The sequence below is a fragment of the Apteryx mantelli genome, chromosome 6 (genome assembly GCF_036417845.1).
Source record: "Apteryx mantelli isolate bAptMan1 chromosome 6, bAptMan1.hap1, whole genome shotgun sequence".
Classification (NCBI taxonomy): domain Eukaryota; kingdom Metazoa; phylum Chordata; class Aves; order Apterygiformes; family Apterygidae; genus Apteryx; species Apteryx mantelli.
The window spans coordinates 44677875-44698234 of NC_089983.1; the positions used below are offsets into that span (position 1 = coordinate 44677875).

Sequence of the window (20360 nt, forward strand, 5' to 3'; positions counted from 1 at the left end):
ATTTAGGGTCCATCAAGCTTTAGCTGACAGATATGGGCACTGCCTGAGGCATTGGCATGTCAAAATTTCATTTTAAGGTGTTACTTTGGTTTTAGTAATTTGAGGTTTGTCAGCTTTCAGCCAGAACAAGATATGTGCCCAGGCCCGTAGTGCACACAGCGCAGTACTTCTTCCTTCTGTTCAGTCTGTATTTCTGGTGCACCCAGTTATTCCCGCTGGAAACAGTCCACACACACTGCGTAGGATAGACCCATGGTAGCCACAGGAAGGAACTGTGCGTTTCACAGGCTGAGTACTACATCTAAGTGCTTCCAAATCTTAGAAAAGGTGTCTTACTTTCATTAATAGACCAGGCGAACTTAGAAATGTCAGGTTCACAGAGAAGACAAGGACTGGTAGGGCTTGACTCTCCTTCACCATAGCAAAGTCCATCTATATTACAAGTATTTTCCTGCCAAAAAAGGAAATAAAAATGAGTGGGAGGTGGAGGCAAGGAAAAAAGAAATAAGAAAGATAAGAAATTAGCAGTTGATAATTGCTGGAGATAAGCAAGACTCGCTTGTCTCTTGAAACAATGAAATAGTAGCAATTTAAATGCTAGCACTTTCTCCCGACAGGGAGAAAACAAGAGATGAAAGATGTCACATTGGTGAAACATAAGAGTTTTCCAATTTCAGTGTGAGATCCTTGTAGCTGTGAATGTTTTATCTTGGGCAACTTGGAGTGTTGCTTGTCACTGTGCGAAAGAACATGAATTTTTTTCATTTCAACGCTTAGGCAGTGTATGTGATTATTACTACCAGCTGTGACTACTAATATGATTATTTGGTAACACTCAGAAGTAAGCATCATGAGATTAACAAAAGCTGAGTTTGGCTAAAAACTCCATTTGAAATTTTGGAATTCTCTTCCTGTAACAAAATTATTGCTGGATGTTCTTAAAAATACAGAAAAGCAATGAGATAAAAGCAGAATAGAGAAGTGTATTTGATTTTAGGCTTCCATAAGATTGTTATGAACAGTGGCTAAACACATTGATGGTGCCATGGGAGAGTTATGCCTTTCTCCTGTAGCCTGTGTTGGGGCACATGTGCAGATGGGACTTCATCTGGCATTGCAGCTTGCCAAAAAACTTGGAACTCTCCCAGGAAGGCAAGACACGTCTCTGCGGTAGCCGGACAGCAGTTGAGAGAAGCTGCTGGGGCCTAAAGTCATCTTGCCTTTTCCCACCTTTGAACAGACATTGCTTTCAAGTGAAATCCCACAACCACTGGAGAGCTCATACAGCTCCTCTGAAATATCAGGTTGCTTGAATTTCTTTACTATGGCTAGATAAAATAGCTGTACTAAAATTAGCACAAACCTACCCACCCTGTGCTGTAATCAAACCTCTGACCGCAGAGTACATATGTTCGCAGACTTCCAGCCTAGGCATAAGGCTGCCTTCTGCTTGCTTGATCCCACTGAAGCCCAAAAGATTTTTCTGAGACTGCCTTGTGTACTGAATCTTGTGGTTTCTAAGTACTGCTTTATTAGTTTCTCAGGCTTCTTTTGCAGTGTGTATTAGGTAATATTTTAAATTATACCATCTTAAAAGTACTGGTAAGGTAAAGAAACAAGAAGGACTTTGTAATTGCCCCCAAATGATAGAACACCACAGATTTTCAACATTAAAATTTGGATGTTAATTAGATTTTATTACATTGTTGTTTTCAAAGGAACTAGGCTTGGTTCTGATGAAGAAAGATGCTTTTTTCTGACGTGATAATGTGGTAGAGAATGGGCTCCATAAAAGAGGAACACAAAATGTGAAATGGCCTGATATAAAATGTCCCCTAATTGAAACACCTTTTCTGAAAGCAATTTAGGTATTACAAAGTAATGTTATAAGAGGGGTAATTAGAATGTGGTTTCATGCAATTGGAAGCCTAGTTCAAATAGTCCCTTGAAGCATCTTAGAATAGAAATTATTGTAATCCCTAGAAAACACCAGCATAGTGAGAAAACATATATGTTTCTGAGTTTCAAAAATGTAAGAATAAGGAAAACCTTTGACAACCCCCCCCCAAACTAGCTTTAATTTAAATAGTTCTGACATAATTATTTTAATCTGAAATTTAAGTGTTTTTGCCCTCATTTGGGCCTATGGAATAATTTCTATTCACTGATTTACTTGAAAAAATGTGAATTTTCATTTTATTTTGATAACTGGTAAGTTATCACAGTCAGTGCAACTTTGAAAACTATTTTTTCCTGTTAATATTAATGAGGACAGTGAGGCAAATGAGTTAGATATACCTGATTAATCTTTATTTTATAAAAATGAAAAGTGGTGCTCTCTATTCGTGTTTGCCTCAGGATAGAAAAGCAGGAATGGGGCATTAAAGTGTTTTCACCCAATAGCTGCTAAAAGTATGCTATAAACCCCACTGAAAAATAGTAAAGTTGTCTAATGCAGTCCTCTAGAAAATAAGAGGAGGTTTTTAGGGAAAGGGGATGTTACACTAATAAGTCATTTATTAGACTATACAGGGAAACATAGAGATACAGTGTTATCCAGGCACTTACTAGCACGTTGGCAGTTTAAAATGTAGCACTAGACTTTGATTACAGCATTGAAACTGCCACAGTACTATGTATTTGTACTTAGCAGTATTTAATGTAAGCAAGAATGTTTCAATGGCCTCAGGAGTATTTTCACATGACAGGAGTTGTGTAGCGTGCATGTGAGTATACCTCTTGCTAAGGCCCGAAACGGGTACACAGATGATGTACCTTACAGCGAGAGTGCTTCCCCCAAACAGACTAAGAATTCGCTGAGAGGTAACATAGCTCACTAGCGGAGACACTGCCGAAGGGAAGGTAAGCTGCCTTGCAGGGGAGAATCCTCAGTCCTATTTGCTTCCATTAATACGTTCAAGTATAAATATTATCAACCGTGTTCTTTCTGGAAATGTCAGTCTGATAAAAGCCCAACATGAAGCATACTTTATCAGGTATTCATACCACACAGAAATAATAATAATGAAAAAGTGCAGAGAGGAAATTGTGGACGAGAGAAAAGTATTAGATCGTGCAGCTGACCTATGAAATAGATTTTCCTCTTCTGAAATAGGTACTACACACAGTACATCAAAGGGAGGTAGAGGGCTAAGGAAGAGATGAATGATCCATATTAAACCTTTATGTTCTTTCAATTACCTTTAATTTACAAAGTCCGGTTGGATGGAATTCACAGGCCTGGCAGACTGCATCATACAGGGTCAGAACTTTGGAATTACTGTACTGGAAGCCATCATTAGTGATCTAAATGATACAAAAATCATCCTTATAAGTAATAATGTTCCATATGGGGACTGTCTGCTCATTTTGGAGCATATACCATTGCACCCTTGCATTGGATGCCTGCCAGCAAGATAAATTAAACCGCTTGTGAGTTGCTCGACTGCAAGCTAACAAATTGCTTAATGTTCCAAACTGGAAACTATTCATTAATAACCAAAAGATCTTTTGGCTCAGCTGACATTCAGTTTTTCTGATTGCAGTTAGGTTTGTTGAACAGTCTCAGTTTAAAAACATTTTCAGTAGACAAAATCAGTATGTTTTCCAATAGTGCATGGTGCCTGGGACCATGTGCGCCATAACCAAATATGCGTGTCATACTGATACCCTTATGGAGACAACACAGGTAATCAAGTTCTACAAGGAGGTCTTTCTAGTCGTGGCATGAAATTAAGATTTTTGGCAGAAAGTCAGAACCACTTTCCTACTACTAATAAAGCAGTTAGCTTGTTCTTCCTTGAAGAAAAAAAGAGAATGCATTTATTTAGGTGGTTTTAAACAAGCCTCAAAAAAGTACTGCTGTGGGTAAAACTAGACAGCAACAGTTCTGTTTCCACAGGAGGGTAGATTAGAAGAACAGGTCACCTTCCAGTCCCAGCTTACACTTTTCTGTAATTTAGAATGTCTTCATCTAGAATTAAGACCTTAAAAATGCCTTTTGAAGTGTATGGTGCTTACACGATGAGACAGGGCTACACAAGTCTATATTTTAATTTTCTACAGTAGAAATGAAAGAACACCAGAGAAGTATGGGAAAGTGTTAACCTTTGAGAAAGCATTGTCACACCTCTCGAAACAAAATTGTGAATGTTAAAGAGCATTCTAATGCAAAAATATTCCTGAAAGCCATCCTGTAAACACTGATAAGCACTGGTCAGAAAGTACAGCCTTCTTATAAGTTTCAGCTTCTCACAGTCAAAGTAAAGAAGCCGTTCAGCAGATCTAAGGAGGCCTGGGTTGCCTTGGATTTGCCAAATACCCCTTCTGTTCTCTTACTGTAAAAACAACCCCAAATTTCCTACTTTGCTCCTGTGAGCCCTGAGTTGAGACATCCTCAGTTGCTACACACCCTCTGCAGAGCAGCACCCCCGGATTAGCCCATGCTCCTGAACCCGTTCTCTTCTCCTCCCCTCCCACAGCGGCACCGGCCCGCCTTGCCGGCCTCCCTCCGCGCAGTGCTGCCTGCGTGGCGCTCGTCCCCGTGCTGGCCGGTCACCGGCCGCAGCTGCCCCAAGCAGAGTAAGGACTGTAGTTATGACGGGGAAGATGATAGTAGTGTCTGCACTTCAGCCCTTCTGGTTTTCATGACATTTGTAAGAATTTAATATCTCTGAGATCTAGGTCTGTCTCACTAATTTGAATCATATTTGCAAAAGTCAGCTGGGGGAATGATGGACAGGCAGATAGCACAGAAACCACAGCCACAGGAAGGAAGGCAGAAACCAGAGTATTGAAGAAGCTTGCTAAAACCAAAAGACTGGCACAGACATAGCTCAGAAAGAGAATCAGAAGAAAATTTCCTCATCAGCAGCAGGGTCAAAGAGTATAAGGTTTCTTGATCAATTAATAAACTACTTCAGTTCACTGTAAGAGTGAATGTATGTTAAGACTGAGCAAAGATTAACTGGATGTGCATAGAATAAAAATTACTTTAATAAATTCCATAAAAAGCATCAATTAGCGTAAGCTCACTAAGACTAATATAAAAGCTTGTGGAATATAATACAGTAGATATTCCCACAATACCACATGTGATTGTCCTCAGTTCAAAATGCACTACTGGCTGAGTGCATTCAGTTCTGCAGAAACAAATATAAGTAGGTAAACAGATAATATTTCTGGATATTTATAATTTGAAATTCTGAAGTAGATAACTACTTTGGATTAATTTAAGTTGAAGTAAAAGTTGTTGGTATAGCTTTAAGGAAGAAGCATAATTCTTTCCTGGACATCATACTCAGTCAAGGTGTTCTACTATTATATGTTATACTAAATGGAAAAACTCTTTTTAAAAGAAGTAAAGAAATTATCATCCAGTTCCAGAGGAGAGAAAAAAAAAAAACAAAAAAACCCCCTAAAACCCAAACCCCAGAAACCTGCACTTCAGTGAAAGACAGTGTTCATTTGCAGCAAGCTTTCTATTAAGAAGATGCCATTCTTAATGCACTCTATATTTGATTTCATTCTTTTATCAGAGTTTCCAATTTTTTCTCAATACTAGTACACTAGTAATGGGTAGATGCTAAGAAATGAATAAACAGGGAAAAATACAACGAGTTATAAAATTGCACTAATTTTTCTGTCCCAAGTGAGCATTGTGAATGAAATGTATCTTTCCAATTTTTTGTTACTGTAATTTTTAGACACACTATTAGAAACTTCCACTTTGGTGTCCTTTTAGAATTGTGTTGTTTTATTTTTAATTTAATTGCTTTTCCATTAGTTGCCTTAGTGATGTGGCACAATATTTTCAAAAGCAGTGATCAGACCTAATAGGAGCAGACCCCTATTCAGAAGTCAATTGGCCTTAAAAGCCCGAGACTCACTGACAGTTGTGCCTTGATGGTTTGAACACATGTATCATCTGCAAAGAGCGAGCTGTTTCTTCTGGACAAGCAAGCAAGACAGTGAGGAACTGTCTGTCACTTCTGCCTGAAGTGAATTTCATTTATCATGAAACAATGTTGGCTGTTTGTGTCATTCATAATATAAATACAATTTGACTTGTATGAATGTTTGTGAATGAAAAATGAAAGCTGTAGAAACTTGCTGAATTCAAATTCAGTTTCTGCCTCGCTGACTTTTTAGCAAATATTATTCCTACTCTTGACAAATACAGGCAGTGATAATGAATTGAGGATAAGCAAGAGACCTGCTTCCCAAATTAGGTAAGTGCCTGCCAAGCTCTTTCACCTTTTCACCTAGGCATCTGTGTATGGACAGCCTAAGTCATCTGCTGCCCAAGTAGGACTTTGTATTTTGGTATCTAATCTAATTATATCAAACTCTCTGGTGAAGCCCCAGTACTTTCTTATCTACATTCAGCAGTATGTCATGGAAAGAACAAGCAAAATCTGCTTGCTCAAGAGGTAAAATATATAGAGAGAAATGGAGATAAAATGAAAGAATATTGAGAAAAAGAGCTCGTGAACCCCAAACTGTGGTAGTGAAAAAAACTGAAAAAAGGCTCATGTGAAATTTTGCTGATTCCTCTGCAATTTGTTTTGCTGGGCGGGGGAGGTTCTGAAAATATTGAACACTGATATTTTCAGAAAGAATTATTTTGATTTTTGGTTTTGGAAAAATTTTAGCTGCATTTTAAAAAGTATCTATTAATATAAGACAAAATATAATATTGAAGTAAATCTTACTAGGAATTTTCTGTAGCACAAAATTTTGAATATTTGTGGAATTCATTTCAAATCATTTTTGTCTTGAAATAGTCCATCATTTTGCTCTCTGTGCCACCACAATAAGAGGCACTAATACTAATTAAATAAATAAATGCCTTCTAAATGGAATTCTGAGCTTTTCCTTCACAATTCATTCAGCAAAACTATCCACATGGGAAATACGATTAGCCTCCAGCTGGCTACATCTGACTCAGATGATTTAATTGTGTATTCGCTGTGTATCCATGAAGCAGATTTTTCTGTGGGGTTCAAAAGCTAGGAAAGGTGCAGAAGGCTTACAAGCACAGAGATTTCCTTGAACTAAAGTGCAAGGAAAGAGACTTTCTACACATGTTTTGAGATGAAAAAATAAGAAACAGTACAGACCTCCTCAGAGCTGACAGCCAGCACTTGAAAGCAAAATGAATCATAATACGCGCTAGCTACAAGGTGGCTCATTCTAGTTACCACGGAAGAAGAGCCTTGCGCACATGCACAACTGAGAGCCGTCCTCTTGCACCAGCAAACTCCAGGGTGTCTTGGAACAGTTCTTCAGATCCTTCCGTCCCAAGGTGGGATTTTGTCCCACGACTGACAGGGTGTTCAGTATCTCCTTGGAGAAGTGGTGGGAACTGCAACCACAGGAGCTGCCCCTCTGGTTCAGGCTCTGTCTACTCGGACAGGTCCCGCTCCGCACAGAAGGTGCAGGATCCACCCCCGGCAGCAGGCAGTCGGGTTCTGCTCCCACATAGATTTTATACTGGTCTCTTAAAACACAAATTTCCATCTATTTTAGATAAATATACTGGGTAGAAAGTGTGCATCACCAAACGTCTTTTTGTTTTCCCTGCGCAACATGGCAGCACCTGTGTACCAGTGTGGTCTGTATTACGAACAGCTGAGGTTTGCAGGAGAGGCAGTAACACTGGAGTGAAGCTAGTGTTTTACGTTTCATTTTTACGTGCTACAGTTTTCAGAGCACATCTGCAGTCTTTCTACAACTGCAATATATTTTTCTCAGCTATAGAGTGCTTGAATGATCTCAGTTTTAACAAAGCAACCAATCTGTGGAAAATAACCATGCAGGCTGAGAGCGAAACCAGGGTTAGCAGGAGCAGGTTCAATAAGACACTGATTTCCTGTAAATATTTAGTAAGTAAATATCACTTTCTGAACAAAAGGGGCTAAAATGCAGCGGAGGCAGCACTCAGCATGACCTGGTACCACACAAGCCTTTTCCTGCAGCCGTTCTCGTCCATAGCTGTGGCAACGCTGCTCGCTCCGTGCCAGCTACTGGGGGAGCGCTGCCAACTCCAGCAGTGTGCGCGCCGCTCCTCTGCTGTGCGACAGGCCGCCCTGCGGCCGCAGAGGCAAGACGCGCTCATGCTTGCTACCTAATCAGCGGTTTGAACTGGGGTTCCTCGAAATGAAATACTGATGGTTAGCAATTGATTAGTCCAACTGCATCAATCTCAGGCGATTACCTGGAGAAGTGATTGTAATTTGCACTTTCAGATTGCCTATAAAGACATCTGTTTTTAACTTCTATTGTTTTGGTTTAGAGGGTTTTTTTTTCACTGCATGACATTAACGTAAGTATTTCTATGGGCATCTTCAATTCTGAAGGGAAGCAAATTGTGCTTTGCATTTTAATTTACCATGACAACTGATTTGCTCCTTCTAAATCATTTCTTAGAAACATAAGAAACTCCTACTTTCACTTGCCATCTTGCGAACGGCTCATCACCAGCCACAAAGTGCACAGCCTCTGTCTCTGTAGTGTTCAGAAGAGGAATATGGCAGTCAACAGCCTTAGAGCTGAGGAAATCCGCTTTCGTGGTTTCTTGCTCTCTTACTATCCATTCGCCATTGAGATGCTACAATAAAACAGAGGGAGAGTACAGAAACTGAAGGCTCATGGAAAGAAATTCCAGTAGTCAACATATGTTTATATTTCTAATTAATACTATAAGGCATTTGCAGATGGTTTATTTAAAAAAAATGATGCTGTTACTATAGGTACAGTAAAGAGCAAGCTCATTTAAGCATGCAAGTGGTCTATTGATTTAGGAAGGGCTACGATTTGTATCAAAGATGAGCAGCCACGGTGGTACAAGGTAGTGCTGTGGAGCAGCTTTGTGTTTGCTACTGGAGCTCTGCAGCCAGCTGTACGTTTTGTTGTTCCGTGCAGGTAATGTCTGCTGCATATCTAGATCAGCTGCGCAAAACATCCCTGCTCATACAGGGCCTACCGAGTCCTAAGTGGACATGGTAGGCAAATCTCAGTTGTGTCTTATTAGCATATGAACGGTAAGCGGGATGCAGGCTGAACTTCTTTTATGAAGTAGATTTATGAGATGCATCCAACACTATATTTGAGTATGCTTAAACCAAATAATTCAAAATTGTAGAATTGCCTGTGTATAATAGTTTATAATAAAATTACAGTGTTACCCAACAAGATCATTTCAATACTCATTAAAACTTCTGACTTAGTATTGAACTATGACTAAGAAAATTCAAATGAGAGATTCAGTAACTGTGTTGAGGAAGCCTTATATTTAACTGTAACACTTAGCATTCAAATGCGTTTAGGAAAACAACCAAGCGTGCAGATTCCAGATGCACAAAATGAGAAATAATATTGTGATTTCAGGCTTCACTGGACTACGGTGTAGCTGAACCAAACAAGAGTTAAACAAACCCCCACAGAGAAAATTGGCAAGAATACATAGCTTTGCATTTCCTAGGAACCAATCCTGGAAAGGGCTGAGCCGCTTCAGCTCCCCTCGCTCATAGCAAACGTACTGGCAATGGGATTCAAAGGTATTTGTACCCTGCTGCAGCAATGAGAGGTGATGGCATGCAGCACTGTTCAGGGTGGAAGACTTTAATATAAACATGTCAAAGTTTGACTGCATCATCAATACTTTATGAACCTGTGGGAAGTTGCTTACAATTAATCTGGTGACCTTGCAGTGCAGGTTGTGAGAATCTTTGAAGCCGAGGCCAAACACCCGGATCCTGCTACAGTCAGAGACTCGTATATCGCAGAGGCCGCCATTCTCCAAGCCTGTGATTTCCAAAGTGTGCTCTGAAAGGATGAGATAGATACAGAGCTTTAGAGAGTACAACTTGCATGCTATTCCATTCTGGTTTATCAGAATTGTTGTTGTTTCCTTTTCTTACAGTGGGGGTTTGTTTTGTTTTAATTCTTCTTCTCAGTATTCCTTGCTCTCCTGCAAGTTTCTCCTAAGAAGAGCAGTAGCAGTTATGAGAACAGAAAGCAGCAAACCTTCCATTGAATAATTCTCCTGCACACATAGTATTGATTTATCAGAGAGTGTTATACAGCTCATGTGGTTAATTAACTAGTGTTGTGGCTTCATGGTAGAAGGTTTTCAGAGGCAATACCAGCTTTTGCTGACCTGGTTTACAGCTAGGTCCAAAACATAGTTGTGGGATCACAGCTGAGAATATAGTGTGTCATGCCATAAGGTAGAGAAGCGTGAAGGTGGGAAGTGGAAATATGTTAAGATGACCCTGCCACCAAACTCCTCACAGTGTGAAGCAGCACTGCAAAAGACACTCCTTTTGTCAAAAACTGTAGATGTAACGAAACTAACAGTCCTCAGAGGAACGTTTGCATGTAAGGGTTAAGTCATTAATGGGCAACACAGCTCTGCACAGTGTCAGCACAAATGCTGTGCACCACTTAAGTCTCAAACTGTATTTTGAGGCCTTAAATAGGGCTTAAGTGATGTATAGCCTGTGCTGTCCTCCTTACAAGGTTGAATTTCACCTATTAAGGTTTTAAAAATGCTTTATGGTTCTCAGAGTTTCATTTTTCTGCTCTTGCACTTTAGCTGTTAAAACTGCCTATTGCTATCATATTGGGGTAATTTTTACAGAGTCAAAACGAAAGTTATTTGCAGAATTCAAATCTTTACTTTAGCAAAAATAAAATTGGGCAGATCTTTACATCAGCATAGGTACTTGGATAGCAACAGTCTGTCAGAAGATCTCTGTAATGTCCTCTGTCATAACTGCAGTCAGGCAGGATCCTGGTTTTGCATTTTCATTGGCAATGCTTATAGTTCTTACGGTCAGGAGAAGCCATTATGATTATCTGCCCTATAATACAAAACAGAGTAATCCCTTTTTGTTTCTTGAATGATACTTGTTAGAAGTGGGTTAACTGGGACCCATAGGAGGCACATCATGCACCAGACTAATGTGGTGCAAGCTATTTTCCATGTTACACAGTGGGCAGAGGCGCTGCTTAGCTTTTCCTCTTCTGTGCCCTGTGGCTGCTGCTGTGGCAAAGCAATATTGCCTGTCGCTTTTCTCTGAGCTGTAGCTTATCTAAAACAGAAGCTCTACGTTGCCTAATGTTTTAATGGCACATTGATTCAGTTCTGATTCAAGGGGCAAAATGCCTTTAGCTGAGTTGATAACCTTCCACAGTACCTAGCTGTTCCTTTAGGGCTCTGCCATTTAAGCCGTAACTAGGATGAATGCTGTTCAAACATTGTGATCCCACCACATCGCCGCCTGTAACCGCATAGCTGCATGACACTCATTTTTCCAAAGAAAGGAAGGAAGGCAACATAAATGTGAAAAATTGTGAAAAGACTTTTTTCTATACTTCTGAAATGCTTTTAGTTTTTCTTTTTTTTGTTGTTGTTAAAGATTTTATTGCAGCGGTATTAGCAACACTATTGGGCACTTTGCTATCTTTACAAGAAGAGAAATGGTTTACAGCTTATCAGCATTCATCGGTTAGTTGTGGATTCCTGTAATGTACAAAACTATTAGTCAGATGTAGCAAATGGTTTTGATAAATTGCCATCTTCTGTGGTTAGTGCATTAAAAAAAATGCTTCATTATGTTTTTCATGAGATTTTAATAGTTACCCCCACTAGTACTGAGGTAGCTCAGATTGCATTAACATTTTCATTATCATTTCAGATTTTCAAGCTTCTGTGTGTGAAGAAAAATATCGTAACTTGGGGATGAGTGACAGGACAGGAACGTGTTCACGCAGTCCTTTTTCAGCAAGGCACTCTCAGGTTTGTTACTTGTGAATGAGCCCTGCATGCTTTTGGTAGGATTTGCTTACATCTCTGTGTACATCTTGATACTACTGCAATACTGTTGGGTCAGGGCCAAAGCAAAATTATCCAGCCTCACTGCTTTTTGAAATGACTTACAGTATCAGCATGGCATTTAGTATTTATTTCACTCAAGCTGTCCCATGCACACTTTTATACAGCATCTTTAAATTGGTCTAAATCTGGCAGAAAAACGTTCCCATATATGTTTGGATATCTTCTCTCAAGGCTTGCCACATTCGTGTTAATCAGGATGAAAACGAGATTTTTTTTCTTGGTGAAAGGGGTGAAAGGTTCATGGAAGAAAAATGTATCATATATTTTCTGTAGTTTGATGAAGGGGGGGAAGAAGGAGGGGACCATTTTTTTTGTTTGAGCTTTTTATTTGTTACCACAGTCTTTGATATTTCAAGCCATCTCCAGCTGGGAGTTCTCTAAAGGGAGGAATAAACGGTATTGTTGTGTAGGAGATCATATTTAATATAATTCTCTATTGCTTTATCTCTGGTCAGGTGAAGACATGGTTCTGAGAAGGTGGTCCATACACAATTTTTTACAAAGGCCTTTTGTGGGAAGTGTTTTGACAAGAGGAAGAAGAGGGAAACATTTTGACAGAAAATGAAGAGTAATTTTATGACTGATTTTTTAAAAAATGGATACTGAAGTTCAGACTTTAGACCTCAGTATGGATAGTAAACAATTGGCTTCATTTTTTACATTGGTCATTAGTTTTAATTTGAATGTTTCTGAAAATGGGCAATCACATTTAATGGACATAGGAATTTTAGATGTTTATTTTTAACAAGGTTTTCTGTTTGTCCTTCCCTTTGTCTTCTGGTTTTGGCATATATTAGCCAGTTTCTACCAAATGCAGAAGGTGATAATCTCAATGACATTAACTACATAAAAGTCTATGACAGTCAGTAGCTGAGTACGCACGCATACAGGTACTGCTCTTAGGGAAACACAGTCGGAATTCAGCAGTTGTTCATTGCTCTCAGTATTTGTTTGTGGCTATATAATAAACTTGCAGGCCAAAGAGATAGAGAAGTGAGAAGCAAATACTACAGAGACTGGAAGACCTTGGCAAAAGAACAGGAAGTAGTTCAGCAAAGACTGGAGAGGAGGAAGACAAGACCAAAGGAAAGAACTAGGAAATACCATGAATGTGAGAGTAAGGGGAAAGGTGCAAATATCCAGAGGATAGTTGAGGAACTGGTGGTCACGGAGAGATGGGAATGGATGTGTGATTTTTGTGGTGGGGCAAGTTCTTTAATTTGCAGGAGACAAGTCTGCAGGAAATCAGGCAGTGCATGGAACAAGCCTGTGGAAAGTGTGACCTGTTTGAACATTAATGATTTGTGTTTAGGAATATGAAGGTCAAAATATAACAAAATCTGGACCAATCTGGATCAACCTCCTTCTTTTCTCTGTATGGTGTATACGTTGCATGTTGCGAAGGAAGTCTGAAGTAGCTGTGTGCTCACATCCTCCGGCTCACGCTTGGGCACCACCCTGCACAGCTCTAGTGCTTGGTCTCCACACACAGAGAGTAGACACACCTGAAACGCATCTATTGCATGGTAGACCATCGCACCAGGACACTGTATGATGAACAGCAGGAGGTGTTGGGGAAGGGTAAGAAAATCTCAGTCTTTAATAAAACTGTCTTGGAATAGAAAGGAGAGAGGAGTCTGGACTTGAAGGTTGTATCTAAAAGGCTTCCAGATCTCAGGCAATTGGATAGAAGTTGGCAATTGGTCCTGTTGGTTTGCAGTGCCTGCTTTGTGTCTGATCAGCCTCCCTCGAGGCAGAGAGCACTCCAGCTCCCACCGTGTTAGCATCAGTAGGAATGTGCAGGAAAGAACAGTAAATTCAGAGCTGCTGGCGCTGCTGGCAGTGCAGTTGCTTTCTGTAAGCATTTACATGAGTCAAACCTGACGAGGAGCACAAGCTACATAATAGACAGGAAAAAATGAATAAATACACAATTGATATTGCAGATATTGTTATAGTCTGTTATGTAAATAATGGGTATGCACAGACTTAGAAGTAAAATGAAATTTGACAAAAAATGAATATTGTGAAAGTAAACTTTCTGAAGTTTTCCTGATGGATAGATGTAGCTCATGTTTGGTTTCCACTTTTGATTAGAAGAATATCCTAGCACAAATAAACATTCTTATGCAGGGCTCGAAAGCTCACGTGTAGCTTTGGGCTGGAGCCTCAGACCTGAAATTGAAACTGGCAAGAAGCTTGTTCAGATAAAGAGAAGGAAATGGACTGCCCAGTTTTTCTTGATCGGGATGATAAATAAGCAGCCTGTCAGGAAAGCTAACCAGATCATAAGCTGCTGGAAATGGTTGCAGCTTTGTTGAAGTAAAAAATAAAATTGTCTATGTTAATAGTCAAATAAGATATTTGTCAAGCAGGAGATACGTTTTCTAGGAGCAGGTGAATGCAGACAGACCAAACTCACTTTGCTGTATCCTGATCTGGCTGGTTGCAAGCCTGCGTTATGCTGGAAATCACATAGCTGTTTTAGCAAGCTGCTGTGCCAGAGCTTGCTGGCTCATTTGTGGATGTCCTGCTATTGCAGCTATGAAGCTTCTGGATCAGAGCTGACTGACATTTAGTTATCTCACAGCATGGACGGAGCAAGTCTGAATCTGCCTCCATTCAAATAAATACACAAATACTCTACTTCTTTCTTTTGCATGTATCCATAACCCAAAACTCATTTGAAAATCCTCCCTAAGTATTCACAATTACATGCAGGTTGCCAGGATTTTTGCACATCATTGCCCTAGACCTCTTTAACCTGACTTCTAGAAGAAGAGTATGTTTGTTCCTGCATCCAAGTGTAGTTCTCGAAGATTTGGAGTTTGTCATAGTACCTAACTACAGACCTATGTTCTGTAGCTGACGTGGAGGATCTTGTCTGCTTTGAAGGGCTCTGATATGCAGGATGGATTGCAGTAGAAGTGTTTGTTTCCTACGCATGAACCAAGCTTTGCAAATGAGGGTGCATTTTAGATAGTGCTGACTGGCTGTGAAAGGTAGCCAAGATGTGAGATCTGAGCAGGGGCATGAGAATCTGTCCTGAAAGTTGTTCTCGTGTAAATGTGCTGTTTGACTAAATCCCCATTTACCCTACCTAGCCTTTTCACTGACCCAGACTTCCAGCTTCTCATTGAATCTTGTGGTGTGTCCATGTCAAATCAGCAACCGGTGTTAGAGACACTGCGGTCAGAGAAAGTGAGCCCTGGGCAGAGTATGGGAAAAGGCATTTTGTGAGTACTTTAACTCACTGCCTGCAAGGGACTGGCTCTGTTTCACACTGAAAGCAACAATGTTCTGCAGCAATATGGTAGCTTATTTTTTCTTTAAAAGCTTCCTATGACATTTTGTGTCTATTTGATCTCATCTATTTTTAAAAAGGCTTGCTAGCACTTTATGGTGGTGATAGAAGGGGAAGAGAAGTACATTATTAACCCCAGAATATTGCCTAGTTTTTAGATGGCCTGGATAGGTGCTAAATTTTAAGATCTGTTTACACATTCACAGTGCTTACTGACTTACCAAAGCAGATCTCAGTTTAGTCACTTGAAGGCACTTTACAGCAGGACCACAGGCAGCAGCACTTTATACTAATGACTGCAGTTATGGAGCTCAAAGGGATGTGCAAAATGGTGCTCAGGGGCACGATCATGGTCTGTGTGTCCACACGAGTGTAGGATCGATTGTTTGTGGTAATTTTTCCATCTTTACAGTTACTGAATTACAATAAGAGCTGGTTATTACGAATGTGTTCTTTATTCATAACTGTTTGAACATTCTGTGCTGGAGACTGTGGATTGTTTATACTGCCATAAACCCTTCATAAAGCACGAGATAAAGAAGTTACAGGCTTGCAGTGAATTTTTGGCTTTGGTCAGTTTAAATCAGACATTTTAAAGTTTTGTTGATTCTAATTCTGTAGCTCATAAATCTGTTATTTGGGGTGTATGTGTGTGAGTACTTGAGGAAAGACGTTGTTTGTTCAGGGTTTCTGTTTTGTTTTGGATTTAGCAAGATTTAAGGCTGAAATTTCCTGCAGTGCCTGCAAACAGCATGATGTAAAACAGGCATGCATCTGAATTGTCAGGCTTTGGTCAGTTTAACTCAGACCTTTAATTTTGTAAACTTTTACAGCATTTAATTCTATATACTTCAGAAAATGGTCTCGTTTAGCTTCATGTTTCAGTGAACCGCTTTCACTGCTTTGCATTAAAGCAAATAAACTAATCAGCAGAAAAGACTAATCTCCCTGATCTGATTTGCAAGGAATAGTATGGATCACCAAGCATGCAACCTTCCATGTCCCTTATCATGAGGATTTGATATCCTTTTAAAATACAGTTTCTATTGACTTTGTAACTATCAAGCTAATAGCCCTATTCCAGCTCAGCCAGGTCTGTGCTTTGAATGGAAAGAATTGGGAGTTAATACTTTAAGGTTGGTACTGCTGTTTATCTTTTCAGAAGTGTGTGTTTATTACATCTGCACTATAATAAAGTAAGCTAAAATTGCTATGAAAAGAAGAAAAGCTTCAAAACTAACAGGAAGCTTGTCAGTCCCTGAGAATCACCCACAAAACTCCTAGGCAGAAATATGTTTTATTTGACATGCGAAAAAATCTGTCTCCATCAATATTAAACAGAGCACATCAATAACTATCAGAATATATCGATGGCAGATTAGACAAGGTTCACAGTGTTTTTCTTTTAACTATCTTTGTTTTGCAAATTTTATATTTGTCATGTAACAACATTTTTATATTATTATCTGCTAAAGTTTTGTGGTTGGAGGTGCTCATTCTAAAGGCACCAGAGTGGTATTTTCAAAGGTGGATAACTCCCATTTTCAAAAAATTATTAGGATTGATAGTTAACTCACTCAGATGAGGACCATTCCTGCATAGGTAGCTGAAAGTAAGAAATAGCGTGTTTCGTAAATACACATTTAAAAATGATTTTTTCAATTTGCATTCAGTATTAAATCATTAATTAGTTTAATTGGAAATAAGCTGAATAACTGAAAAGAACCAATAGTTACATATGTTTCATGATCTAATATGAATTTTCATATTTATCTGTTTTCCAAGAGGATCTGGGAAGCTGAGGAAAAAATTAATATTAAGTGGAGATAACATCTCTCAAAATGAAAGTTTTCATTTACAAGCTGCATGCAACCTCTTTTACAATGTCTAAATATCCTAGCGAATGCCCCTTCACTTTTTTAATGTCAACTTGAAAGAAATAAAAATGTATTTGTAATATCTTTAAGCACTATGTAAAGAACCCAATCCCAGCAGAGTGGAAGTGGCATATTAAACAGATTTTTATGTGGCAACAGCATATAGAGATCTGCATAAAGTGTTTCCTGCTTTACAAAATTATTGTTGAAGAAAAATGTATTTCACAGAAACAGTTGAGTTAGTGTCTAAACTACTATAGTAATACTGCCTTACTGCCCATCAGTTGTTAATTGAACGAGTACCTACTCAGAGCAACATGGAAGCAGACCTGCCCAGGCATAGGAAATTTTCAAACTCTCCACATTTGGATAGATAAGGAAACCCAGAATTACGGAATGGAAAAGGCAATAATTAATAAGAGAGAAGGGAAAAAGAAGGGAACATTTGCCAAAAGAGACTTAACTTTCTCTTCATAATGTAAACTGCATCAAGGTAATAGTAACTACGACTTTGCTAATACTAAGTCCATCAAAGTCAGTGGAACCATTATAATGAGGAGATCAACTAAGCCCAGTGACTTATTATTTGAAAAGGAAAAAGTTTTTCAAAGAATAATGCCCAATTAATAATTTTAGTATTTTATAGTAATAGCACTGTCTTTTGGCCAGAAAGGTTTAATTGTGATTACTGTGGTGTTCACTATCCTCACAAATATGTTTGACTCACCCATTGAAATGCAATTTTAAAAAATTGATAGTTAATTGTTAAAGTGTATTGAATCCTCACTGCCATGTAAAGTGATTTGCCAAATTAGCCAAAAACTGGGTTGTGTTTTTTTTGTTTATTTATATAAACACAAATTTAAAAAACTGTCAATTCTTGTGGAGAGGATCGGACAGAAATTCCATAATTCTGAACAATTCTCCATTCCTGACACCTATATGGTGGCATAAAATGCTGTAATTCTTCACTGGAGCTCCAGTCATAACAGCACTGCAGGCTGGTATCAGAGGCAGAATCTACCACCCTTGCAAACGTTCAGTGGCATGTTTCCTCAGAGATACCCTAGTAATTTAAGAAATTAACTATTTTTCTTTGAAAAGTCTAGTATGCACTTTTGCTTTGTATAGTCTAATTTATGCACGGCAAACTTCTGTTGACCCAATACACCATAATGGCTCATTCGGAGCTGTTGTGATGTATCATGTCGACAAACGACATATTACATGTGTCAAAAAATGTGCATTTATTTGACGGATTAATGGTCCTTACATAATCATTATGGCACCTTGGTATGGAATTTAAAGGCCAATGAACTGACAGAAGAGGGAGAACCCTATTTGTTTCAAAGTTAATATATTCTCATACAAAATCTCAAAAGCAGATGTTTGAAATAAACATACTAATAAATATAGAAATAGATAAAATACTCTGTCCCCTTTCACCAGAGGATCTTAAAGCACTTTAAATTCTTGTCTTTGAACGTCTCCCTCATGTTTTTGTCCAATAAAACAGAAATTAAGCATAAAAAATTTAAGCAAAATAATGTAGAGTGAGATTTCTGTAATACCTGTTTCATCCTCAACTCATATGACTGGCCTGAGATATCAGAAGAATTTAAGATGTGTGCCTGTGAGAGGCATCTTTGTTCTGAAGTCCCCTTCCTTAGTAACTTTAATAACTGACCCTGTGCTGTTGTTATTCAATAGAGGGTTTTTTCAAAGTAATTTGTGTTTTCTCATAAATATTATTTAATTACAGCATATGAACAAGACTCAGCCCAAAGCGGTATGATAAAATTCAGAATGATCAATATAATCATTTTAAAAATAACACAGTGTAACTCATGTAACTGCTGTTGTATATCAGTAGAAGGGACCTTTTGGCTGTGGTTCATAGCCCTAAAAATGCAGTTGGATTCAAAGAACTTCTTAATAGCGATACTGAATTAGACACATTCATTGATACAGAAATGGTATCTTCCTTAGCATCTTAGGTAAGCATTAACTTTTCATCTTCTCACAGTATTTTTTATTAGCTCTGGGTTTTTTGCTAGCTGTAATTTTTCCAGAACATTCCACATAGAAATTTAAACTTCTTCAAGTGTCATTACTTCACTGAAACTAATTTGTCCTTATTATTCCTCATTACCTTTTATCTTGTAATTGCTCTTTAGAGCTTCATACAATCTGCATATTACATCCCTCTATGTGTGCTTTACTAGTCCTGATTCTTTTTTATAATCAACATGGTCAATATATACAAATTGTAAGCACCAACCTGATTTGCTATCTGTGTAATTGTATTCTGTATTTAATTACAGGTGGTAATGACATTTTAAGCACCTTATACAGGTGTTGGGGGGTTTTATGAAATGTTAAGCAACATTAAGAAAGTCTAAGCTTCTGGAGCATTGCCAAATTTCAGAGGTGCCTTTCAACTCCAAATTGCAGTTTTCATTTGAGGATAATTATAGCTCCGGCCACCTGGACAGCTCCTTGCTGGAATCAAACAGTGCAGAGGCGTAAGTCTGTCTGCAAGCAACACTTCGCATCTTCTCTGTTCCTACATGTTTTCATTTTAAATTATTCTAAATATGTTATGGGTTTTATTCTGATCCCTAAAAATGCTGCCTGGCCGCCTTTTTTTTTCTGTGCTGGTCAAAACCGGTTGCAGAATACATTGTTATGTATTGGCAGTGTAGCTGAGATTGGGTGACCTTGGAAAGGATATTTGAATTACGTTGATGGCCTCCTTGGTCTTGGGGGAGTTTTAATTCACATATATAATTCCAATCTGAGAAAATTAGATGGAGATTTGTTTTGCAGCTAATGGGAAAATATATGGCCAGAACAAGGAGTTTCCTTCTCCTTCATTACTCATGTAACTTCTCCTCTCTAATAACTTTTTCCTAACAATAGAATTTAAATTTTATCTTAGATGGCCCATTTCCAAAATCAGTATACCTTCTTCTGTACCTTAGGTCCTGTCTTTTTAAAAGAAAGCAAGGGGGACCCCAATTTTATATGTTCTGCGGAAACATAGTTCATTTCTTTTCTTCTTGATTTCTACTCCTTTTCTTCCCTTACTGCAGAACCTGTGCTTGTTAGTAGAAAAGCCTAAAGGCTGATCCTGTTTGTCCTTGCACAGTGATGGTTGCCTAAGCACTCCTGGACAGGCTAGGACGCTGGCCTGCAAGTTAGGGAGCTCAGACTGTCCCCCTTTGAACATACAGCTTTATTTCTGAGATTGTTCTTAATTCGTTATCTCTAA

The 20360-nt window shown here is 38.7% G+C and overlaps 1 protein-coding gene across 1 annotated transcript in view; it reads right to left on the minus strand.

The window, feature by feature from the left end:
* LOC106498452 (von Willebrand factor D and EGF domain-containing protein-like) overlaps positions 1-20360 on the minus strand; it is a 189550-nt gene that overhangs the window by 79835 nt on the left and 89355 nt on the right. The window contains exons 12-15 of the mRNA XM_013959682.2: positions 9692-9828; positions 8450-8611; positions 3202-3306; positions 337-451 (exon numbers count right to left, since the gene is read on the minus strand). Coding sequence (XP_013815136.2) covers positions 337-451; positions 3202-3306; positions 8450-8611; positions 9692-9828 — 519 coding nt within the window. The remainder of the gene's footprint in view (positions 1-336; positions 452-3201; positions 3307-8449; positions 8612-9691; positions 9829-20360) is intronic.